The sequence below is a fragment of the Globicephala melas genome, chromosome 5 (assembly GCF_963455315.2).
Source record: "Globicephala melas chromosome 5, mGloMel1.2, whole genome shotgun sequence".
Lineage (NCBI taxonomy): Eukaryota > Metazoa > Chordata > Mammalia > Artiodactyla > Delphinidae > Globicephala > Globicephala melas.
In genome coordinates this window covers 94,126,125-94,149,349 of record NC_083318.1, presented here as the reverse complement: position 1 = coordinate 94,149,349, position 23,225 = coordinate 94,126,125, and the positions used below count along the sequence as shown (strand labels likewise).

Sequence of the window (23,225 nt, the reverse complement as noted above, 5' to 3'; positions counted from 1 at the left end):
CCTCGGCACGTATATGAAAAATAGCTACGTTGATCACCTGACCTCCCTTGGTAAGTTTGTTCCACGAGGGTGGGGACCTGACTGCTTTGTTCACAGAGTATCCTAAGCGCCTAGATCAGAAAGGGGCATGTACCGGATGCTCAGTAAATATGTGCTGTACAGAGGAGCACATGAGGAATGCTCTGCAGCTCTGGAATTAAGTTCAGTGAGGTGAATAACGCTTGGGGGCTGCAGCAGGACGACTCCTGTCCTGGCGCTGCTGCCTACTGGCCCGTTGTGAGGATTCTATGAGACTGCACCTACAGTGTGTCTAAGCCCACAGCGTCTGACCCAGAGGGAGGACTTAGATTCTATCTGGGATCGCCACTGCTGTCACTACCAGTTATTCCGGTAAGGGCTGCCACGGACACAGCGGGTGCATCTTCACCAAGTGCCCGTGGCCCCTCGCCTGCAGATTCCCGGGAGCCCTGTCCTCATCCCGAACAGTTGTGTTATCCCTCTCCCTTTTTTTAATGTCAACCCCCATCATGCTTTTACCTTTCCTTTTTCTGGGATAAAAAGGAAGGAAAGAAACTCTGGCACCCACATTTTTAACTTTCCTAAGTATCCCTGAGGCTGAGGGGTCAGCAGGACATCTTGGCGTGCAAGATCCTTCTCCTCTGTTCCCTGTACGTTGGGGTCTCTCCCTGCCCCGGAGAGATGGTGACCGTCTCTAGAAAGGCTCCTGTCTAATCATGCTTCTCTGGGTACATGGGCTCGGGCAGGTAAAGCGTTGAGCGGAATTGTTAGGCGGCCTACCCTTTCCTCGTTACTGGCGTCTTCACCAAGGCCGCTGAGGACGTTCTCCACGCGGGCCAGGCGTCCCGAGAGGGAGAGCAGCAGGTTCACCACCTTGTCCAAGTCCCCGATGAACATCTTGTACTTGTCGATCTCATTGGGCTTGCAGAGCTCACTGATCCAGGCCTCTACCTCTTCCCCCAGGGCGTTATTGAGCTTGATGTCCATCAGCAGGCTCCCCTTGGCTTCCTGGAGGGTCTCAAGCTTGTGGGTGAGGCTTCCAATCAACTCCGCCTGGAACGAGAGAGGAGACGCATAGCAAAACTTAGCCAGCTGACTGGTAAGTGAGGGCAGGATCCACTTCTCCCAGCTGCATCCTTCCTGTCTCGTCTTCGAGGCTCAGCTGGAGGCCCCCCTCCACTCTGCGTGGACCGCCCCCAACATAAGGCCACAGTCTTCCTTCCTTTCCCTGAATGTCTACAACTGCCTTCTCTGAACCTGTTCAGTCCTCACAGGCCAATGTGTGGTTACACACTGCCTCGGAATGTTTTCCAGTTGTGTCGTGCTGTGTACAGCGCTCTCTTCCCAACTGGTTTGTTAACTACTCACTTTTAAAAGTCTTTTCAATACGTGTTCTCATTTGATGCTCACAACAATACCGTAGGCAGGCAGGGTAAATATTCTTGTTTAACGAGTGGAGCGGACAAGAGTCAAAGGAATTAGGGAATTGCCTAAGATCACAGAGCTGAGTATTAGTCACAGATACCATTCATGGAGGAAATACCATGAGCCGAACACTGCGAGGAAGTCCGTGGATTACCTCACCTGGTCTTCCCAGCTGTCTTGTAGTAGATACTACTTTAGCTGCATAGTGCGCTAGCCGAGGAAACTTCGACTTAGGGAGGGGAAGTGAGGCTAAGACACCTACGCTGGTGGGTGGGGCTGCCGTGAACTCAGGCAGCCTGACTTTGGGGCCACCCTTGCAACCATTGTAAATATTCATGAGACCTTTATTCAGAATTCAGTCCCTTGTTCTGTCCTGCACCCACGGTCTCCAGTGAGCAGGGCTATGTAATCTGCCACCTTACTTACAAACCTCCATACTGTGAAACAGGATTACACAAATACCCAGTGTGCTTAACTGAAGGAACGAAGCAGAGGTCTTAATGGCTTCAACTCTGACTTCATTTGTATGAAGCATCTACTCTTACTTTGTTGCAAGAGAAATTAGACTCCATGGCTTTTTAGTCATTTTTCTCTTCGCCTGAGGTAGCCATAGGGAAAAAGAACATCATCTTTTTTTGGTTAAAACCTACTTCTTTACCACTAACAAGGTTCCAGCTCAAAATCTGTGTGTGTGTGTGTGTGTGTGTGTGTGTGTGTGTGTGTGTGTGTGTGTGTGTGTGTGTGTGTGTGTGTGTGTGTGTGTGTGTGTGTGTGTGTGTGTGTGTGTGTACATAAACCCAAGCTGTGTGAATTCAGTTGGAAGAAAACAGGGTCACAATTTCTATGTTAGAGTAAATCTTCATTTTAAAGGAAGGAAGAAAAAAAGGGAAAAAGAAATATTTTTGAATAACCAAACTGAAGGGTACTGACAGCTTTGTGTACTGTTTCTTCAACATGTGCACCAGAGAATACAATAATCACAATGATAAGGAAAATATTTATTTCTCCACCATCTGCCCCCACCTTGGAGCTGGACTACCAGAGGTACTTCAACCAAGCAAGGTTCCCAATGTCCTTGAAATGTTCAAGTTCTGGCTTTAACGGTGACATCTTACTGTCTTCTCAACTCGCCTAATCCCAGAGACTGAAGGGGGCTTAAAACATTCCCATCTGCTGCACCGACTCATTATGGGTTATAATCTTTGGCTTTCTACAAGCAGTTAAGACAAAGTGGATACAAAAGACAATTTTAATAGTGGAAAAAAAATGTACAGTATATATTATTCCTTAACTGAAGAGTCTGAGCTCAGAAAAATGCAGGTGGGAGAGAATATTGTTTAATTTTCCTTATATTCCCCTGGAAAACTCATCATTTTCTAAACAACAATTCTGGCTGGCAGCTATGGTATTTGCCTGCAAAATAACCTGCTAGATACCTCCAGGAAAATGCCTAGCGGGGGTGACGATCTGCACTGTGCTCTCTGTTCCTATGAAGAGAATGACAGGGATACTGGAATGGAGAGAAGGAGGGAAAATAAATAGTACTTGCTGTTACATCTCCCAATATCCCTGCTGGACAGGGTTCCACAAGTCAAATGTCACCATTCCTGTCTTTCAGATAGACGAGGAGGGAGACTGACATCTACGTGAAGTCAGCCCAGGAGATTTTAAGCCTCGTAGCTTGCATTTCCTAGGCTTGCCACTCTGAATGTTACCAGAGGGTACTTTCTTATAGAAAACCAGGTTATGCCAAATCCAAGAGCTAGTTAACTAAGCAACAACATTCTTATCACTTCAACCTCAGGAAAAGGCCTTCTGCTTATTCCAACGTTTTGGGATCCATTTCAACCTCACATCTTGAGTAATATACTTTCTACAAAAGGAATTAAAAAAACCAGAGTAGAAGGAAAAGAAAGCAACAGCTTCATGTTTTCCGTTATTCCTATAAATACGACTTCTTTTGAAACTAATATTGTGTCATTTCTGGAAGGAACTCCATTCTAAAAAATCCTCATTATGGCTCTCAGTAGCTGGCATTTTAAGAAATAGATGTGATGATTTTTAATTTGCAAATGAGCTTAAACCAGTAAAGGTAAGTCTGTCCTCACATGGGGTGAGTGGTGAAGAGGGGGGAGAACTCTTCCTGAGTTTCCACTGAACTCGGTGCACTAATTTTCTCAGGCTCCTTCAATCTAGGGGTTCATAATATCCTTGAAATGTCCAAGTCCTGGCTTTAATTAAAGGTTATGGGTCAGCAGTGCTGGAAGGGCAGCCACCAAGCGAGCAGGGTTTGATGGGTAAGGACAGGTCAAAGAATTTGACACAGCTGAACAGCCATCAGGTTCAGAGTCTAGCCCATTCAGTCTTTCCTCTGGAGACCATGTTGGGTTTTTTTGGTTTTTCGTTTTAATTTTATTGGAGTATAGTGGATTTACAGTGGTGTGTTAGTTTCAGGTATATGGCAAAGTAGTTCAGTTATACATATATTCATTCTTTTTTAGATTCTTTTCTCATATAGTTTATCACAGAATATTGAGTAGATTTCCCAGTGCTATACCAGTAGGTCCTTGTTGCTTATCTATTTTATATATAGTACTGTGTATATGTTAATCCCAAGTTCCTGATTTATCCCTTCCCCCCACTTTTCCCCTTTGGTCACCATAAGTTTGTTTTCAATATCTGTCAGTCTGTTTCTGTTCTGTAAATAAGTTCATTTGTTTCATTTTTTAAAACTTAGATTCCACATATGAGTGATATCATATGATATTTGTCTCTCTGTCTGACTTACTTCACTTAGTATGATAATCTCTAGGTCCATCTATGTTGCTGCAAATGGCATTATTTCGTTCCAGTCTATGTCTTTTGGTTGGAGCATCGAATCCATTTACATTTAAGGTAATTATCAACATGTATGTTCTTATTGCCATTTTGTTAATTGTTTTGGATTTGTTTTTGAAGATCTTTTTTCTTCCCTTCCTCTTTTGTTCTCTTGTGATTTGATATCTATCTTTAGTGTTGTGTTTGGATTGCTTTTCTTTTCTGTGTGTGTATCTACTGTAGGTTTTTGGTTTGTGGTTCCCATGAGGTTTTGATATGGCAGTCTATATATGTGCAAGACTGTTTTAAGTTGCTGGTCTTTTAATTTGAAATGCATTTCCGATATCCTGCCTTTGTACTCTCCTCACGATTGCTGGTTTTGATATCATATTTGTGTGTGGATGATTTCCTACCTTTATGTTTGCCTTTACATACCGTGAGCTTTCCCATTCATAATTTTCTTGGTTCTAGTTGTGGCCTTTTCTTTACTGCCTAGAGAAGTTCCTTTAGGATTTGCTGTAAAGCTGGTTTGGTGGTACTGAATTCTCTTAGCTTTTGCTTGTCTGTAAAGCTTTTGATTTCTCCATCGAATCTGAATGAGAGCCTTGCTGGGTAGAGTATTTTGGGTTGTAGGTGCTTCCCTTTCAACACTTTAAATATATCATGCCACTCCCTTCTGGCCTGCAGTTTCTGCTGAAAGATCAGCAGATAATGTTATGGGGATTCCCCTGTATGTTATTTGTTGCTTTTAGTATTTTTTCCTTTGTCTTTTTTTGTCAGTTTGATTAATATGTGTCTGAGCATGTTCTTCTTTGCATTTATCTTCTATGGGACTCTCTGCTCTTCCTGGACTTGAGTGCTTCCTTTCTCATGTCAGGGAAGTTTTCAGCTATCATCTCTTCAAATATTTTCTCAGGCCCTTTCTCCCTTCTCCTTCTGGGACCCAAATAATGCAAATGTTGGTTTGTTTAATGTTGTCCCAGACGTCTCTGAGGCTGTCCTCATTTCTTTTCATTTTTTCTTTATTCTCTTCAGCCGCAGTGATTTCCACCATTCTGTTTTTCAGCATGCTTATTCATTCTTTTGCCTCAATTATTCTGCTATTGATTCCATTTGGTGTATTCTTCATTCCAGTTATTGTATTGTTCGTCTCTGTTTCTTTGTTCTTTAAATCTTCTAGCTCTTTGTTAAACGTCTCTTGTCTCATCTTGATCTGTGCCTCCACTCTTTTTCTGAAATTTTGAATCATCTTTGATATCATTACTCTAAATTCTTTTTCAGGCAGGTTGCCTATCTCCACTTCATTTAGCTGTTCCTGTGGGTTTTTTTTTTATCTTGTTCCCTTGTCTGGAACATAGTTCTCTGCCGTCTCGTTTTGTCTAATTTTCTGTTATCTGTGGTCTCCTTCCCACTGGCTGCAGGATCATAACTCCTCTTGCTTCTGGTGTCTGCCGTCTGGTGGATGAGGTTGGTCCTGGGGCTTGTGCAGGCTTGCTGGCGGGAGGGACTGGTGCCTGCCCACTGGTGGGGGGAGCTGGGTCAGGGCCATGTCAAGGGGCGTGTAGAGGTGGCTGTGAGCTCACTACACATTTGGGCCGCCTATCTGCTGGTGGATGGGGCTGTGTTCCTTTCCTGCTGCTTGTTTGGCCTGAGGTGTTCCAGCACTGGAGGCCGTAGACTGTTGGGTAGCACCAGGTCTTGATGCCAAAATGGCGACCTCCCAGAGAGCTCAGGCCGATCATTATTCTCTTGGACTGCTGCCACCAGTGTCCTTGCTGCCCGCAGTGAGCCACAGCTGACCCCTGCCGCCCAGGAGACCCTCTAAGATTCGTAGGGAGATCCAGCCCAGGCTCCTGTGGAGTTACTGCTCTGTTTTGTGTCCCAGTGTACGTGAAACCTTATGTGCACCCTCCAAGTGGGGAGTCTCTGTTTCCCCCAGTCTTGTGGAGCTCCTGCACACGAGCCCTGCTGGCCTTCAAAGCCAAATGCTCTGGGGGTTCCTCCTCCCGATACCAGGCCCTCAGGCCGGGGAGCCTGACGTGGGGCTCAGGACTCTCACTCTTACGGGAGAACCTCTGCGATATAATTATTTTCCAGTTTGTGGGTCCCCCACACAGTGGGTATAGGATTTGATTATGTCGTGAAAGCGCCCCTCCTACCATGTTGTTGTGGCTGCTTCTTTGTCTTTGAACGTAAAGTATCTTTTTTTTTGTAGGTGCCAGTCTTCTTCGCCGATGGCTGTTCAGCAGTTGGCTGTGATTTTGGTGTTTCCGTGAGAGGAGGTGAGCTCATCCTTCTACTCTGCCATCTTTTTCAGAAATGAGGAGCTGCTTTTAGTCTGGATGCTTGCTGTCTCTTTCCTCAGCATGTGCTGGCCGTTACCCCCTTGACACGAGGTGTGCAGGTGCAGTGGTCCTTGTGCGCTCCCAGGACCGCGGGGTCAGCGCTTGGCACCTGCCCTGTTTTGGTTTTCAAAGACATCAACAGTGGCAGAAGAACCAGAAGCCTGTCTGTACAGGAGCTGATGTGTACTCTGGGCTTCAGGGGACAAGGAAGGACAGAGTAAGATGAAAATGTCTAGGGGTGATACAGGGAGGTTTCTGTGGGAAGGACCAGTATACATTTCGCGGCATTCTGACTTCCGAAAGCTTGCTGGCTGGGCTGTAAATGTCATACATCACAGCTCGGCATATCTGCTAATACCAGTATTACTGAGCAGTCACACCAGTCACTCCTGGCTCAAAGGTTGTACATTCGGATGGTATTTGAATTTTTCAAATTTACCAAGCCCTTAAAATATGGAGATTTGGATTTTAAAATGTAGTTAAGAGGGATGTGAGTAACTGAAGGCAGCAAGGGAAAGTTCGCTGTGTTAAACAGCCATTTCTATGTCAGGCAGATCTCTTAAAAAAAAAAAAAACACGAAAAAACTACCAACTTACACCCATAGAATTCAATGGGGAGAGAGAAGAGGTGTTTCGATTTAAAAAAATAACTAACTAACTTATTAGTCTCTCAGGAGCTAATTAATTTGCAAAATCACTGCCATGTATCCACTTCTTATCTGGCAGAAACTGTTAACTCACCCTACGTGAGCTGCTACTTACAAGGGTTCTCTCTGTAAACATGGCTTAACAGAGCCTCCCTCGCACCCCACCATCTGCATGCAGAAATCTTGCTGGGTCCTGTCCCACCTCCTCCCTGCTCCAGCACCAGCTCCAACGAACACTGGCCCAGGAGTCAGGAGACCCAGCTGACAGAAAACTCACCGGCAGGCCAGTCCCCTGACCTTTTGCGTCTGTTTTCTCATCCACTGCAAGGGCATCCTAATGCCTGCCTAAAACTAGTAATAATGTTTAGTTACAGCGCTCTCTGTCTGTGCCAGGCACTATTTAGGTGTTTTCCTGTTCACTTACTGCTCACAACAACCCGATGAGACGGGTACCGTTATTATCCCCCTTTGGCGGATGAGGAAAGGGAAGCGGATGGAGGTTCTGTCAGTTGCCCAAGCCCAGGCAGCTAGAAAGCGGCAGCACCAGGCTTTAAATCCAGGTCCTCCGGCTGCAGGGTTCAGGCTTCTGATCGCTACATTAAAACGGCCCAGAGGAGTGTTGTGAGGCTCAGCTAAGACAAAGCGTGTGCGAGCACTCTGGAAATTACAAAAGTATTATACACATCCAAGTTGTTATTGTTAAGATGAGGCAACACCTGGAAGAACACACACCAGTCATTTGGGTAGATGCCCCTAGGGCAACATACCCAACCCGCCCTCTCCCCCCAACACTGCTTTGTCTTCTGCTGGGAGGACTTGTGCTCACAGGGTTGCCAATAACATCACTACACACACAGCTGGCCTCGATGGATGGCCTGTCTTGATCTCAACAGAGTAATTCAGGACCCTCAGCCGCATGGCTAGGGTTTGGGGCCAGAGTGGAGTTCAGGCTCCAGCTGGTAAAAACTGGGACCAGATAAAGACATTCAGTGTGAGGACCCAGGCAGCAGCATGTGACTGTTTTCTTTAGCTGCATTTCACCCCGTAGAGAAGTCAGGGGCAGTTTCTGTCCTGAGAAAACCTGCATCCCACGTTGTGGGACCTATCAAAGCAGAAAGGTTGTGGGGGCCTGACTGCCACTTCAGATATTCTCTAGCACATTCTCTGTCAGGAGTGGTTCTCATTTCCTCTCGGGAAGGCTTGTGACCAGAAAGTTGTTCAGTCTCTTGGTTCTGGGTGACAGGAATCTCTGACATACAAGAAACGTTATTAAATTTCTTTAAATTCAACAAAACATCTTCCCCCCTCCCCGAATGACCTCCTTGTTTTTCCTATGTCTGGTACCACAGTCACCGAGGCCAGGAACTCGGGAGCCAGCCCTCCTCCTTCCTCTCTCCCATGCTCCGTGTCCAATCTGCTACCGGATTCTGTCTCTTTCGCTTCCTTTAAAAAAAAACCTAAATCCATCTGTTTCTCACTGCTCCTACCGCAGCTCCCTTAGGCCCTCCTCGTCGCTTCCTGGCCCAGGCGGCTGTACCTCCCTCCCCACTGCCCTCTCTTCCTCCCGTCTCTTGCTGCATGCACAGCTTCCCTAAATGTAAATCCAACGCATCTCCCTCCCCGCTGGTAAACCCCAGGAGAGGGACTGATGGTGGCCAGATGGCGGGAGCCCACGCCAGCCTCTCTCCCCTCCCTCCTACAGCGAACACCCCTGGACCCTGAAGAGGGCTCTGCAAGGTTAGCTGTGGCCGTGCGCCGGGGAGGGGAGCCATGCCTGAAGTACGACCCAGAACAGGGGTGAGTTTCCTGCTTCTCCCCCTTTTATGTTCTGGTTCTGCCCTGGAAATAGCCTCAATGCTGAACTGCACAGAGGGTGTGGCAGCAAAAATGCTGCTTTCGGTGAGATAAAGCAGGTGGGGGAATCCTGTTTCTTCCTCTTCCCTCTCTCCTTCCCCCCCCTTTCCCAGCCCTGCCCCCCAAAGTGACTCTCCTTGCAGAGTGCACGGTGCAGTGGTGGCACAGGCACTTAACACCCCAAGAGAACACCCTTCTTTCTGTCCAGAGGAATGGGGACAACGACCCCATGGACCGAAGAGTGTGAGGGGAATCCGCACTATTTTTCTCTACTGAGGATAGTCCCAGCTATGCAGAACGGCACGGCCGTGCAGGCTGCCGTGACACCACAAGAACTTGTCCTATTTCTAGCCAGAGGCCCAGGTAAAGGGGCCGCTGGGAGCTGGGAGTGGGGGGGGGGGTCAGGTGGAATACTGGACAGGAGAGAGCAGGAAAAGGAGACCCCCTAATTCGGTGTCTGAACTGCCTTAGGTCCGGGCTCACCCTCAAGCTGCACGTGTGTGGGACAGACCCAAAGAAGCACGGCAACGGCTTTGAGAACTGAACTGTGACAGAACAACTCACCCAAGTCCCAGGCTCAGCCCTGGAAGGTGCCTGTGTAGAACAGTCACATATAAGGCAGTAGAAGCTCTGAAAACTGAATTGACACTGGAACCAACAGCCAGAGGTGGGACAGAACTTGTAGCCTGAACCTAACTAGGCTGCCTGCTAAAACAAAACAAAAAATCAACCTTCTTCAGAGGATTTTCACAGAACCCAAGACTTACACCATAACACTCAAAATGTTCAGGTACAATATTACCCAGCATGAAGAGAACCAGTAAAATGTGAACAGCTCTCAGGGGAAGACAACCAACAGGTGCTAACCCTGAGATAACCCAAACGGGACGATAAAAGCCTTTAAAATAGCTTTTGTAGCTATGCTCCATGGTGGAAGTAAACACTCTTGAAATGGACAGACAGACACTACAAAAAAATGAATGGAAATTTTAGAACTGGAAACTATAATATCTGAAAATTTAAAAAAAATCACTGGCAGAATAGAGGCAGGAAAGTCAGTGAAACTGAAGATAGATCAATAGAAATTATCCAATCTGAATGAACTGACAGAAAACATTAAAAAACATGAACAGGACTTACCTGGTGGCGCAGTGGTTAAGAATCCACCTGCCAATGCAGGGGACACGGGTTCGAGCCCTGGTCTAGGAAGATCCCACATGCTGCAGAGCAACTAAGCCCGTGCGCCACAACTACTGAGCCCAAGCACCCTAGAGCCCACATGCCACAACTACTGAAGACTGCGCACCCTAGGGCCTGCGAGCCACAACGACTGAAGCCCGCGTGCCTAGAGCCCGTGCTCCGCAACAAGAGGAGCCACCGCAGTGAGAAGCCCGTGCACCGCAATGAAGAGTAGCCCCCGCTCGCCGCAACTAGAGAAAGCCCGCGTGCAACGACAAAGACCCAACGCAGCCAAAATAAATAAATAATCAAAAATAAAAAAGCCCTAAAAAAAAATGAGCAAAGTTTCAGAAATTTGCAGGACAATATCAAAAGGTCTAACATTTGTGTCACTGGAGTCCCAAAAGGAGAGAAAGAGATTAGCACGTAAAAAAGTATTTGAAGACATACTGGCTAAAAACATCCTGAATTTAGTGAAAGACGTAAGTTTACAGAAATCAAGAAGCTTAGTAAACCCCAACAGGATAAATCAAAGAAAGTTAGGCCCATACATATCATAACCAAACTGCTGAAAATCAAAGATAAAAAATTTGAGAGCAGCCAGAGAAAAGCAACACACTGCATATAGGAGGAACAAATATTCAACGGCTGTGCGTTTCTCATCAGAAACCATGGAAGCAAGAAGTGGGACATTTTTAAACTGCTAAAAGAAAAAGTATAGTCAACCCAGAATTCCATATCTAGTAAAAATGCTTTAGAAATGACAACAGAATATAGACATTCTTAGATGAAGAAAACTAAAAGAATTTGTCACCAGCAGACAAATGCTGCTTTCTTTTCAAAAAAGAAATGCTAAAGGAAGTTTTTCAGGCTGAAAAGAAGACAGACCAGAGGAAAACTTTAAGAATAAAGCAAGAGCGACGGAATTAGGCAGCTGAGAACCATGTGGGTCACTAATGATCTCTTGGGGAAAGCCAGTTCTGAGGAATAACAGATTTTTTTGCCTTTTGAAATATTCCACTAAGTCTCTAAGCCAAAGCCTTTTGGCCTTCAGAATAGAGAATCATGAGATCTGGTTAAGCAGATTTTTGCCCAATAGATATGGCAGGGTTTAGCCAAAGAATTGAAAGCCCTAAGTATTAAACTGTCTTTAGATTTTATGTATGTCAGAAGTTCAGAGAGTGATTGTTTTATATTTTAAGTAATACTTATATTTACTTGGAATATTACAATTCATCATCTAGGATATATAAATAAAAAGTATATTAAAGTAGAACTGATTGGAAATGCTAGTTTCAAAATATTAATAAATCAGGATTCTAGTTTCCATTCACTCTTAGTTTCACGCGTAGAAATACATCTTAGGTTTACTAACTTTAAACATTAGGCAACAAATTATTACTTTGCAGAAGTTGGTAGAAGGCTACACTCTGCCTTAGAACCATCTTGACCAAGCATCATGTTTTAAAACCATCCTTAGGGAAAATAAAAGCTTGTTAGAGAACTAACAAGCTTTAGGGAAGAGAACTGCATTTGCGAAGAGAACTGCATTTTCAACTTCACACTGAATATATTAATAGATGCCTTCAACAACATCAATTAAAGCCTGCATATTTTCTCTCTTTCCAGATCAGATATGTAAATGCAAGTGACACACAAATTCTATTACACGTTAATAAACCTGTAGTTGCTTAAAACAAAAAATCTCATAGGGTTCTCCTCTACCACACGGTAGAATCCAAACTCTTTGGCATTTCAGACAAAGCCCCACGTGACCTCCATGACCTGCCCCCGTGGATCCCCCCAGCCTTGTCTCCTGCCATTCATGGCCTTTCTTTGTTATTCTCTAAATTTGGTAATTTCTAATTTAATCATGAGAATTTATTTTATAATATATTCCCAAACATCAGACCTCCTGGAAGTATCTTTCTTCAATACACATGCGCTCTCCATGTTTTTTCACACAACTACCTCTTCTCCCACGCTGTTCCCTTATGTCTTGAGTGTCCCCTCCTTCTCCTCTTGTCCTGGCTCACTCTGATTACTTCAGCGTAAAATGTGACAATATTGGCGTCAGAGCAGTTTTGTGTAAAGAAGGTAATAAGGCACTAAGTAAAAAAACCATAGCCCACATCCGGGATTAAGAAATGCTTGACAAATGGTACCTACTGTCATTTCCTGTGAGGACTAATCCTCTTATTCCTTCATGTTCTCAGGCTAAAAATACTTCTTGCCACATAATCCTCAGAGTGGGAGGGTGATAATAAAGGGATGAAAAAGCAGTTAAAAAGTAAAATTAAGATGGGGTGGGGAGGAAAAAGCAACAAGTAGTTTGCCACACTGCTACTGTAGAGCAGGGTACGTCTACGTGCAAAAAACAAAACAACAAAAAACTGTAAAATGTTCAGTTAAAGATGTCCCGGCAGGGCTTCCCTGGTGGCGCAGTGGTTGAGAGTCTGCCTGCTGATGCAGGGGACATGGGTTCGTGCCCCGGTCCGGGAAGATCCCACATGCCGCGGAGCAGCTGGGCCCGTGAGCCATGGCCGCTGAGCCTGCGCGTCCGGAGCCTGTGCCCCGCAACGGGAGAGGCCACAACAGTAAGAGGCCCGCGTACCGCAAAAAAAAAAAAAAAAAAAGATGTCCTGGCAACTTGGTACTTACAATGGTGTTTATTATAGCTCCCTCTCTGGGATAAATATAGACAGACTATAGCAATGTGGTTTTTCCCCCCAATCCCATTAAGTGGGAGCCAGGAGGCGTGCTATGAAGCAGGCGTGTACATGGGGAAATTGGGCTGGGAGAGCATGCGTTACGAACAGCAGCTGCATCGTATCAGCATGTCAGCCATGCACTGTGAGCCCAACGAGGCTGGGACTGTAGAAGGGAGAAGAATACCACTGACGGAGGTGCTTCTAAAATCCTTCAATCCTCCTGCCCCATTGCTCCCTGCTCCCACAGTCTATATCCTGTGGTCTCATTCCAACACATAAACAAGAGAACTTAGGACACATATTATAGAATAAATGAAACAGAATCACATAAGAAAGTTTCTCCTGGAATTGGCACCACTGAGAAGCCCTTACATTCCCAGCTCAGCATCAGGCAAGCTTTAACAGAGTCCTTTCCTTTTCAGCATGCAGGCCTGAGTTGTATGAAGAGCTGTGAGCACAGTGGCAGGCGACCCATCTGGGGCTGTAGGGAAAGCAGCCGGGCAAGAACTTTCTCCCCTTTGGGCACAGCCAGGCTTAGATCTCCATGGCGTATGATCATTCTTAAAATGCTTTACATTTAAAATTTCTGTAGGAGCAGCAAATGCTAACAACTAAATTCCAATACTGTGCTTTCAAGCTGTTTATTGAGGTATGACAAAGAGAGTTGGAAAATCTAAAGAGGAACACTTCCTTTTCTTGGAAGTGTCTTTTGACAATCGGTCTCTCTTTCCTTAGAGTTTCTAGGTTTTCTAGTTTTCCTTTTGACCACGAAACATGAAATGAAAATTATGCAGACCACTGACATTGGCTGGTCAGCTGCTTAGAACGGTGTTGGGGTCCCTGTGTTAGACCAGGAAGCAGCTATGTGACTTGTACGAAATACCTTAATCCCTCTAACCTTCACTTTTGTCATTTGTAAAAACAAAAATAACAGGAGAGCTGTGAGGCAATTGCTCCAAGTACCCTGCAAGTCGAGAATCTCGTGATGGTCCGGCGAGGTTGGTGATGTGACAGGCCTTTTCCCCTCCTGCTGTAAGGGGCCAATAACCCTGCTAGGACCTTGACTATCTTTCTGGGGGGAGCAGAACAAAGGCCCCCATTTCTTTTTTTTTTTGCGGTACGAGGGCCTCTCACTGTTGTGGCCTCTCCTGTTGCGGAGCACAGGCTCCCGACGCGCAGGCTCAGCCGCTCCGCGGCATGTGGGATCTTCCCAGACCGGGGCACGAACCCGTGCCCCCTGCATCGGCAGGCGGACTCCCAACCACTGTGCCACCAGGGAAGCCCCCCATTTCTTTCCTTACCTTCTTTTCGTTGATGTCTGCCGGCTCCTCTTCCTCATTCACCTCCTCTGGCATAGCTTTGATTTTGTTCAGAAGCTCGGCCTTGGGAGCAGACACACTGTAGTAGACAGGACAGTTGACCAACATGCCCGCTGCTTCCTTGTCTTCACTCCTGGGTCAGAAAGAACAAAAAGTACAGCCACACGCAGCTTAATTTCACCATATGTTTGTCCATTCGGAAATGTGTAAAAAAATTATATTCGATATCTTCCCAGAAGTTAGGATGGACTAATAGGTATTTACTAGTGACTGCCTACTAATGTGTGGGGCTCTTGAAGCCAGCATACTCGGGATGGAAAACCACCAAGGGTAATATTGGGAAGGGGAGTGGGAGTCAGGACTACGGACATTTAACCTCTCTGCATGTTTCTCCTTTTGTGAATGATACTGACTCCCTGTTTCACAGAAAGACAACAGGGAGCCTCGACTTAGTCACTGTGAAAGTATTTTCAAGGTGCTGCACAAATCTCAGGTTTTAGGTTAATTATTTCCTACTCCTCCATGTTGCCCATAATGTTTCTGATGTCTACTGTAATTGTTGTTTGGACACCTACCAATTTTCCTTTTCATGTAAGCCTGAGGCTCTATGTAAGCCTGGAATTTGGAGCTTGCTGGTCAACAGTGAACGGATGCCAAGATGTAAAATCTACTCACTGATTACACAGCAGGGGGATTTCAAGGCTGGAGAACAAACTAGAAGTTGGGAACCTGAATAACTATGCTCTTTGTTTTACTACAGTCAAGCCGCCTTTCATACTCTATAGATAAAGCCCTACTCACTGAATAGATGACTCTATGGACATAATTAGGTTCTCTAGGAGAGGTAATCTTGTGACATTGTTTAACATCTAGACCATCATTTTACTATGGAATAAAGAACCACCAAAAAGGTGTTTTTACTAGTTTCCCGCTTGCTGGGGTTATTCCTCTAAACAATACAGTCATATTAATCCAGTTAATTGAAAAGATGGGGAAAAGGTCTTCTGATATAGTCCCCCCCCCCCCAACATATATTCACTGCCTCACAAATAGGCTTCTGGGACATCTATCTGATTAAACCTCACAGTGGCTATTGGTGCAGTCTCATGTACAACAAGGACAATGCTCATTTTTACCAGAAGATGGCGATGCCATCCTTTTGCAATTCCTTAGGAAGCTCTCAGTGCTGCAAAAGCTACATGACCATTTCACTTCTAAACCTAGGTTCTCATGGATAATGCCAGGAAATGCTTTTCTAAGCATGTACTTGTAAATTACTTTGGTCTTCCCATAGCGAGTGATTGGAGGACAACCACCCGTGGTGAACCGACTGGCACATCCACAGAAACTCATCTGTGGGTCCCTCGTGTACCCAGTGGATTGCCTTGCACACTGAAGGTGCTTAAGAAGTGTCTGCTAAACACATGACCCTGGATAAGTCACTTCTCAATTAGTCTCTGTTTGCCACATCTGAAAAAGGAGGGGCTGGACAAGGTGACTGCTGAGGGCTTGTATCAGGAGAGCCTCCGATAACCTATCAGATAGCCTGTAAGTACCACGCAGTTCTTTCCTTTCTCCCCTCCCCTGTGTTCCTGTTAGTAATTTAGCGAGGATCAGTTGGAAATTTCTAAAATGCAAGCCCAAATTCAGATGGAATGCTCTCCGCTTTTATGTAGTCTAGAAGCCACTAACTGGAGCTCTGGACTGTTGATCCATATAGTTTTCATTGAAAATTTAGAAGAAAATAAAAACCATCCTAAATCTCTCCCATAGTAGTCCCTTAAGGAAATCAAACATGCAAGAAAATACTGCAGTAACCCGGGAGAAATCAAAAGGAGGAAAAATACAGACGGCTCACGTTCCTCTCACCGGCTGTGGGCAGGCGCTGGGATGCACGTTACAGGACGGGAAACGCGCTGCTCAGGGAGCTTCGGGTGCAGGCCCACGGCTGAACAAGACCATGGGCGCTCTCCTGTTCAGCCCCTTCCTGATGTTCAGGATGTGAGCAGACGCCCACCCTACCTCTTCAAAGGTGAATGTCAGCGGAGTAAGTCAATCTGTTTCTCTAGGCTGTCACGCTTTTTACAAGACCATGTTCACCTCGGCCGAGGGGAGGCCCCTGTGTGCTCACCACTTCCACCTGCCCCTCCCTCAGCACCGACCCGTATGGGGCTCTGTAAGGGCAACTCTGGCAGAACGGGCAGCTGCATGTGTGCTGAGTTTTCAAGGGCACTGTATAAGCACTGAGAGCGCACAGACGCCATCACTCACATGTTCTATGACTTCAGCTGGGCATGGTTCTCATTCCTCTCTGCTTCAATTTCCTCATTTGTAAAATGGAGATAAAATTGGTAGCTATCTCAGAAGGTTCTCGCGAACATTAAATGAGATAACGCTTAAAGAATATAATGCTTGACGCAGAGAACGCGAACGATAGGTTATAAACAGTAATTACTATTACTACTTGTTGCTGGGCAAACAACTCAAGGTAGGTCAGAGCCATTCCCCTAAGGCTGAGATGGAATGTCAGTCTGGGGTCAGGATCTTTGGAAGCGGGAAAACCTCAGATAAGCAGTTCTAGACTTATCATCACCCCCATGGAAGGAGTTCAATTTTAAGTCTCTTTGGGTCATGACCGGGGACTTACCTCTTAGCTTCACATCCTGGGAAGCTGACAGTTCTCTGCATGGCCTTCCTCTTTATGCTGTCTTCCTTCAGAAGATTAGCATCTCGTGGAAACAAACCTTCCATCAGGTCCATAGTTGTCTTCATTCTGGAGTCTGGATCCAAAATGTCTGCCAGAGATTTGTCTTGGTGGACAATTTCCTTGGCCAGAGCCTCTGTTCTCATGTCTTCTGAGGTCTTCTGAGGGCCAGAGCTGACATTCTCTTCTAAACTTTGAGGCCCACTGACTGGGTCGTGGCTAAGGCTTTGGGTCTGGATGGAAGGTGGCTGCCCTGGGCTTGGCTGCTTGCTAAGAGACCCGGCAGGGTGGGGCGGAGCACCGGTGGTGGAGGGTGGGTTGGTCTCATTGGCCTCTGAACTCTTGATGGAAGTTTGGGATCTGGAAGCCAGTATCTGACTATCAACCAAATGGGCTGCACCAGGGATGGGCCTTTCCTTGGCAACTGTCACCTTGGCAAGTTTGCCGGAGCTGCTGGGGTATTAAAAGAGAGTGGTTAAGAGAAGAGTCAGCAGGAGGGTGAAGGAAGGCAGGGAGACGTTTGCACACGAGGCCTGCAGCTTCCCACACACATCAGGAGTTTCTGGGGTTGTTATTCCCCACAAACGGCAGGGTTCAAAAGGGCCTTCAACTAAGTCCACTAGCTGGTCACAGGGGGGTTGTGTGACTTTTTAAGGGGAACAGATGTAGCAGGAATTCAGTTTTGGTGAATGTTGTTCTCGGATTCCAGAGCTTTATCAAAGTGAACAGAGGGTAGTGAAAGGGAACAGGTGGTGTTTAGGGGAAGTTACGACAAGGGTGCTATCAGACAATGTATTTTAGTGCTGTCCTAGGGAGTATGTGTTGGGAAATGCCTCTTCCTCATTCTCCTGGCTTCCAAGCAGAGGTCTTCCCTAAACGTTAATGACTTTCAGCCTTACTCTTTATTCCTTCCTATGGACAGAGACAGTGACTCTGCAAAGAGAAGCTGACCATAGCCCATTCCTAGTCCAGCCTCTTTCTTTAGAGAGTAAGGTTACCTCCAGGCTTGCTCTTGCGTGTTCACACGTGTGCTTGCTGTGTGTGTGTCCAGCACAGCCTGTGACTAGGCGGGCACCCCTGTTTAATTCGGGGCTCAGTATCAGGAGGCCCACTTATACTCAGATAGAAGCCATATGCTCCGGGATCAGCTCTCTCAGTAATAACAGTGATTTTTTTTGTCTTCTGAATGCCTTTTTCTTTTGCCTTATTTCTTAACGGGTTCAGAACTCTGGGCAGGGAAGAGGGATGCTGTTTATTTGGACTCTTTGAACCTGCCACATCCACAGAAATGAACCACACCTCGGTGCCCAAGGACTACTAAAATGACGACCACCAAGGTCAACAAATGGAACAGTTGTGCCAGTTTCGTGAGCTGGGCTCCTGTTAAAAAACCTCCACAGGGCTCTCCAGTGGTCAGCAGAGGCAGCTGTGAGAAGCGTGGAGCGTGGAAATCTCTTCCTGGGGAGGGAGACCCTTAACCTTGGCGGAGGGCTGCTCTCACCTGGCGTGGGGCTCCCGGTAGCCCTCGCTGTCCCACTGCTCCGCGCCCACAGCTTCAGGGGGAGGCGGAGGGAAGCGGTCCAGGTTCTGGGCCGGGGCTTCCCAGCTGGGCGGGGGCGGCGCCTCGCAGACGGGGCCGGAAGAGGCGGTGGAGCGTAGGTCCCTCGCGAACACCTCGTCGTCGTCGTCCTCCCGAGGCGGCAGGGAGGCCAGCGGGGCCGACCCAGAGATCCGGAGGGAGACCCTGCCCAGAGTGCCCGGGGCCCCGAGGGGCGTGTCGGGGTCAGAAGTGCTGCTCGGGCTGGGGAGGGCCTCCGGCTTGGGGTAGTGCTTGGGGCTCGCGCACCCAGGCGATGCGCCGTCCTCGGGGAGGCTGTCCTCTCGGACCGCGTGGGCCCTCTTCACCCAGGGCGGGGAGGGCCGCGTCCCTGCTCCCTCCTCCTTCCTGCGCTCGGGGCTGGGAGGCTGGGCCGGCCAGTGGCCGCCATTTTTGGGGGTCCCGGCTGGGGTGCAGGGCTGGGCGGCGGCGGCCTGTGAGCAGTAGCTCGAGGGGCCAGGGGCAGGCAGGGCTGAGCTCGGCGGTGCAGCCCTGGTGTCCGGGAGGTGCCCTTGCGCTCCTGAGGGCAGGGGCCGGGGGCAAGGCGTTCTGCTGGCCTGCCTTGGAGGGTCCAGCGGTCCCAGACCCCTGCCGGGAATGGAGGCACCGCCACCTGCTTTGCAGCCCGAAACCCCGCAACGAGGGCTGGGATGGTGTTGGAGCAACAACATCTCTTCACGGCTGGAACAGCTGAATGGCCTGGAGTGGGATACAGACACATAGGTTAGCTCTGAAGAAAAGGGGCAAACACTGAACCCAAGGTGCATTACATGGACGGGAAAAGCATTTGATGGGGAGAAGGAAGCCCGGAGAAGCTGCACACTGTCTTCCCTTGGCTGCTCATACAAAGAACCAAGTTTAAACGAGATGCCAAGTAGGCATAAACTCCTGCAGGAAAATGTCACACGGCAAGCCTGGGGTCACAAGGCATTTCTTTTCATTAACCCTCTCATCACCCCATCTACCTCCCCCCATGCAAGGCAGCTTTTGAGGACAGGCTTCAGGATATAAAAGGCAGGAGCAGGTATGTTTCTTCTGCTCCTTTTAGGACTAGTTTGGGAACCAGCTCCTGACTCTGGGGAAAAGAATGCTGCCTCATTCTCCACAGGTGTGAGCCCCACGGGGGAGGTCTGTTTGGAAAGTATTTGCGTGGGCTGCAGAATCTGAAGGGTTTATTTACAACTTTCTCTTAGTCTCCCAGTGTTTTCATTTCTTAAAATGGAAAGTAAGAAGGAAAGGGAGAGTCTCACCTAAGGAGCTAATAAGCAGTTACCTCTGGAGAAAGAGACTGACCATAACGAGCAAATAGGGTGCATGGCCGTTTAAACAGCTGTCCTCTAGGCTCTAAGGAAAAACCCAAAATTTCCAATACGTTTGTTAACGTGTTTGAAAGGAAAAAAAGGAGAACAAAAACAAAGAAAACACGTCTCTAGCACTGCCTGCCTGCCTGCCTGCCATGCAAGAGTTAATGTGAGGATAGGGGCTTCCCTGGTGGCACAGTGGTTGAGAGTCCGCCTGCCAATGCAGGGGACACGGGTTCGTGCCCCGATCCGGGAAGATCCCACGTGCCGCGGAGCGGCTGGGCCCGTGAGCCATGGCCGCTGAGCCTGCGCGTCCGGAGCCTGTGCTCCGCAACGGGAGAGGCCACAACAGTGAGAGGCCCGCGTACCGCAAAAAAAAAAAAAAAAAAAAAAAAAGAGTTAATGTGAGGCTAAAAATATCTCCAGCAAACAACCATAATAATTTGTAAATCCCACATTTGTAGCTCCCTGACTAGTGTGCAAGTGAATCTGGAGAGCAGATGGCATTTTTCATTTTACAGACCCGCATCCTGAGAGAGCTGTGGCTCAGTCCCAAGTCAGAGCCCCAGCACAGGCCTGCCACGAAATCATCTAAGTGCCAGGTGATGGCAAAGCAGCATAAAGAAGGAAAAGACCACAAAGAACCAAATTAGCTTTTCTCCTGCCATTATTTTTTCTTTACTATAAATGCAAATGGTTGAGTAAGAGGCCCATCTTCCACTCAGATGCATACTCTCCCCTCCCATCACAGATCCTTTTCATCTAGAAGCAGTTTCTTTACCAGAAGCCTGTCAATATTCAAGAGTGGCTATTCTGTCCTCCTTGGTGGGTTCCCAGATGGGTACACCAGAAACCCAGGGGCAGGAGATGCACTGGGGGTGCTCTTTACCCCCATGTCTTATTCATTTTGCTATCCCCAGATCCTGGCACAAAGTACCCTCTCAGTAAATGTCTGTTGAACAAACGACGTCTCTTCTGCCCAACTGCTGTTTAGACTGCAGGCCATGAACTATTTTTAAACTTAGCATCCTCCAATAGGACATGGAGTAACTGGAATCTGATGTTTTAAGGACCAACTCAGGTACCTTCATTTTGCTTTTTAAAAAGGGGAGGCATTGGGCTTCGCTGGTGGCGCAGTGGTTGAGAGTCTGCCTGCTGATGCGGGGGACGCGGGCTCGTGCCCCGGTCCGGGAAGATTCCACATGCCGCGGAGCAGCTGGGCCCGTGAGCCATGGCCGCTGAGCCTGTGCTCCGCAACTGGAGAGGCCACAACAGTGAGAGGCCCGCGTACCGCAAAAAAAAAAAAAAAAAGGGGGGGGAGACATCACTAAAACACACAATAAAATAATATTTATCTTTTAAAGATGTAGCCCAAATAAACTTTGATATAACATTTTTAGTTTATGTTTAATCTTCCTAGTTTACAGGAACCATACTGTAAAAAACTATATTTTTGAAGGTAATAGTTGAGTTAAATGCTTAGTTTGGTTGAGAATACTTCTTCCTGGTAATTGTTTTCCAAGAATAAAGACTAGTATCATAAAAATTTTATTTCAGTCTCTTTTATAATAGAGTGTGAGAGACAGGCATCTATTGACATGTATCCAGGAATCAAGTTTGATTAGTCTCATTTTTTTCCTTCATAGCATTTTTTTAATGTGGTTTAAAAAAACCCCACATAACATAAAATTAACTACTTTAAATTCATTTTAATTTTAAATTTAAAAATGTTCAGTTCAGTAGTGTTAGATACACCAATATTGTTGCAAAACAGATCTCCAGAACATTTTCATCTTGCAAATCTGAAACTATATACCTATTAAGCAACAACTCTTCTTTTGCCACTCCCCTGGCCCTTGTAACCACCATTCTACTTCTCTATAAATTCGACTACTTTAGATACCTCATACAAGGGGAATCACAAAGTATTTATGACTGGCTTATTGCACTTAGCATAATGTCCTCGAGGTACATTCAGGTTGTAGCATGTGACAGCATTTCCTTCCTTTTAAAGGCTGAATAATATTCCACTGTATGCATATACCACATTTTGTTTATCCACTCATCCATCTGTGGACATTTGGGTTGCTTCCACCTCTTTGCTATTGTGAACAGTGCTGCCTCGAACATGGGTACGAAAATCTCTCTTCAAGACACTGCTTTCAATTCTTTGGATTTATACTCAGAAGTGGGATTGCTGGGTCATATGATAGATTTTTAATTTCTTGAGGAACCTCCATACTGTTTCCGTAGCAGTTATACCATTTTGTAATCCTACCAACAGTGCACAGGGGTTCCAATTTCTCCACATCCTCACCAACACTTGTTCTTTTATGTTTTTTCGATCGTAGCCATTCTAATGAGTGTGGTTTTGACTTGCATTTCTCTGATGATTAGTGATGTGCAGTATCTTTTCATGGGCCTGTTGGCCATTTGGAGAAATGTCTATTCAAGTCCTTTTTGGAATCCAGCAATTTTATTTTTTGTGGTTGAATTTAGTTTCACCTTAGACTTCAGACCAGCTCTCTCTTTTTTGTTTGTCTTGCGGTACGTGGGCCTCTCACTGTTGTGGCCTCTCACGTTGCGGAGCACAGGCTCCAGACGCGCATGCTCAGCGGCCATGACTCACGGGCCCAGCCGCTCCGCGGCACGTGGCATCTTCCCAGACCGGGGCACGAACACGTGTCCCCTGCACTGGCAGGCGGACTCTCAACCACTGCACCACCAGGGAAGCCCTGCCATGCGTTCTTATACCACCATTTGTTTGTGCTCTTATTTCCTCCCGACCCCTACAAGTGGACTCCATTATATAAATTTCTAAGTTCACGTCACTCTTTTTTTTTGTTTTTTTGCAGTACACGGGCCTCTCACCACTGCGGCCTCTCCTGCTGCGGAGCACAGGCTCCAGACACGCAGGCTCAGCGGCCATGGCTCACAGGCCCAGCCGCTCCCCAACATGTGGGATCTTCCCGGACCAGGGCATGAACCCGTGTCCCCTGCATCGGCAGGCAGACTCTCAACCACTGCGCCGCCAGGGAAGCCCCAGACCAGCTCTCCTTTGGCAGAGCTCTATTTCACTGTTAGTCTTCCCTTGTCTCTAACCTTGAATTAATGCAGCCAAACTAAAGTCCTCAGCCTCACTTTGACCGCTTCACTTTAGGCACAGCTCCAGGAGCAAGACCAACTACAGAAGGCTGCTCTTGGCAATGAAGGAGGTAACCTAATACCCACTTCCTGACCATGCTGGCAGTATTAGGTTGAGCTATCGAGAAGGTGAATGCCAGAAAAAGAGAGAAACAATGATTGAA

General features: G+C 46.9%; 1 protein-coding gene across 8 annotated transcripts in view; it reads right to left on the bottom strand.

Annotated features, from left to right (window-relative positions):
* Positions 1–23,225, bottom strand: part of SHROOM3 (shroom family member 3) — a 197,439-nt gene that overhangs the window by 4,916 nt on the left and 169,298 nt on the right. For 6 of the 8 annotated variants that reach the window (XM_060299510.1, XM_060299509.2, XM_030877919.2 and 3 more), the window contains 4 exons: positions 18,521–19,315; positions 16,963–17,472; positions 14,298–14,448; positions 799–1,071 (listed from right to left, as the gene is read on the bottom strand). In XM_060299510.1, the coding sequence (XP_060155493.1) occupies positions 799–1,071; positions 14,298–14,448; positions 16,963–17,472; positions 18,521–19,315 (1,729 nt within the window). The remainder of the gene's footprint in view (positions 1–798; positions 1,072–14,297; positions 14,449–16,962; positions 17,473–18,520; positions 19,316–23,225) is intronic. The other 2 variants (XM_060299511.1, XM_060299507.1) reach the window with 1 other exon arrangement.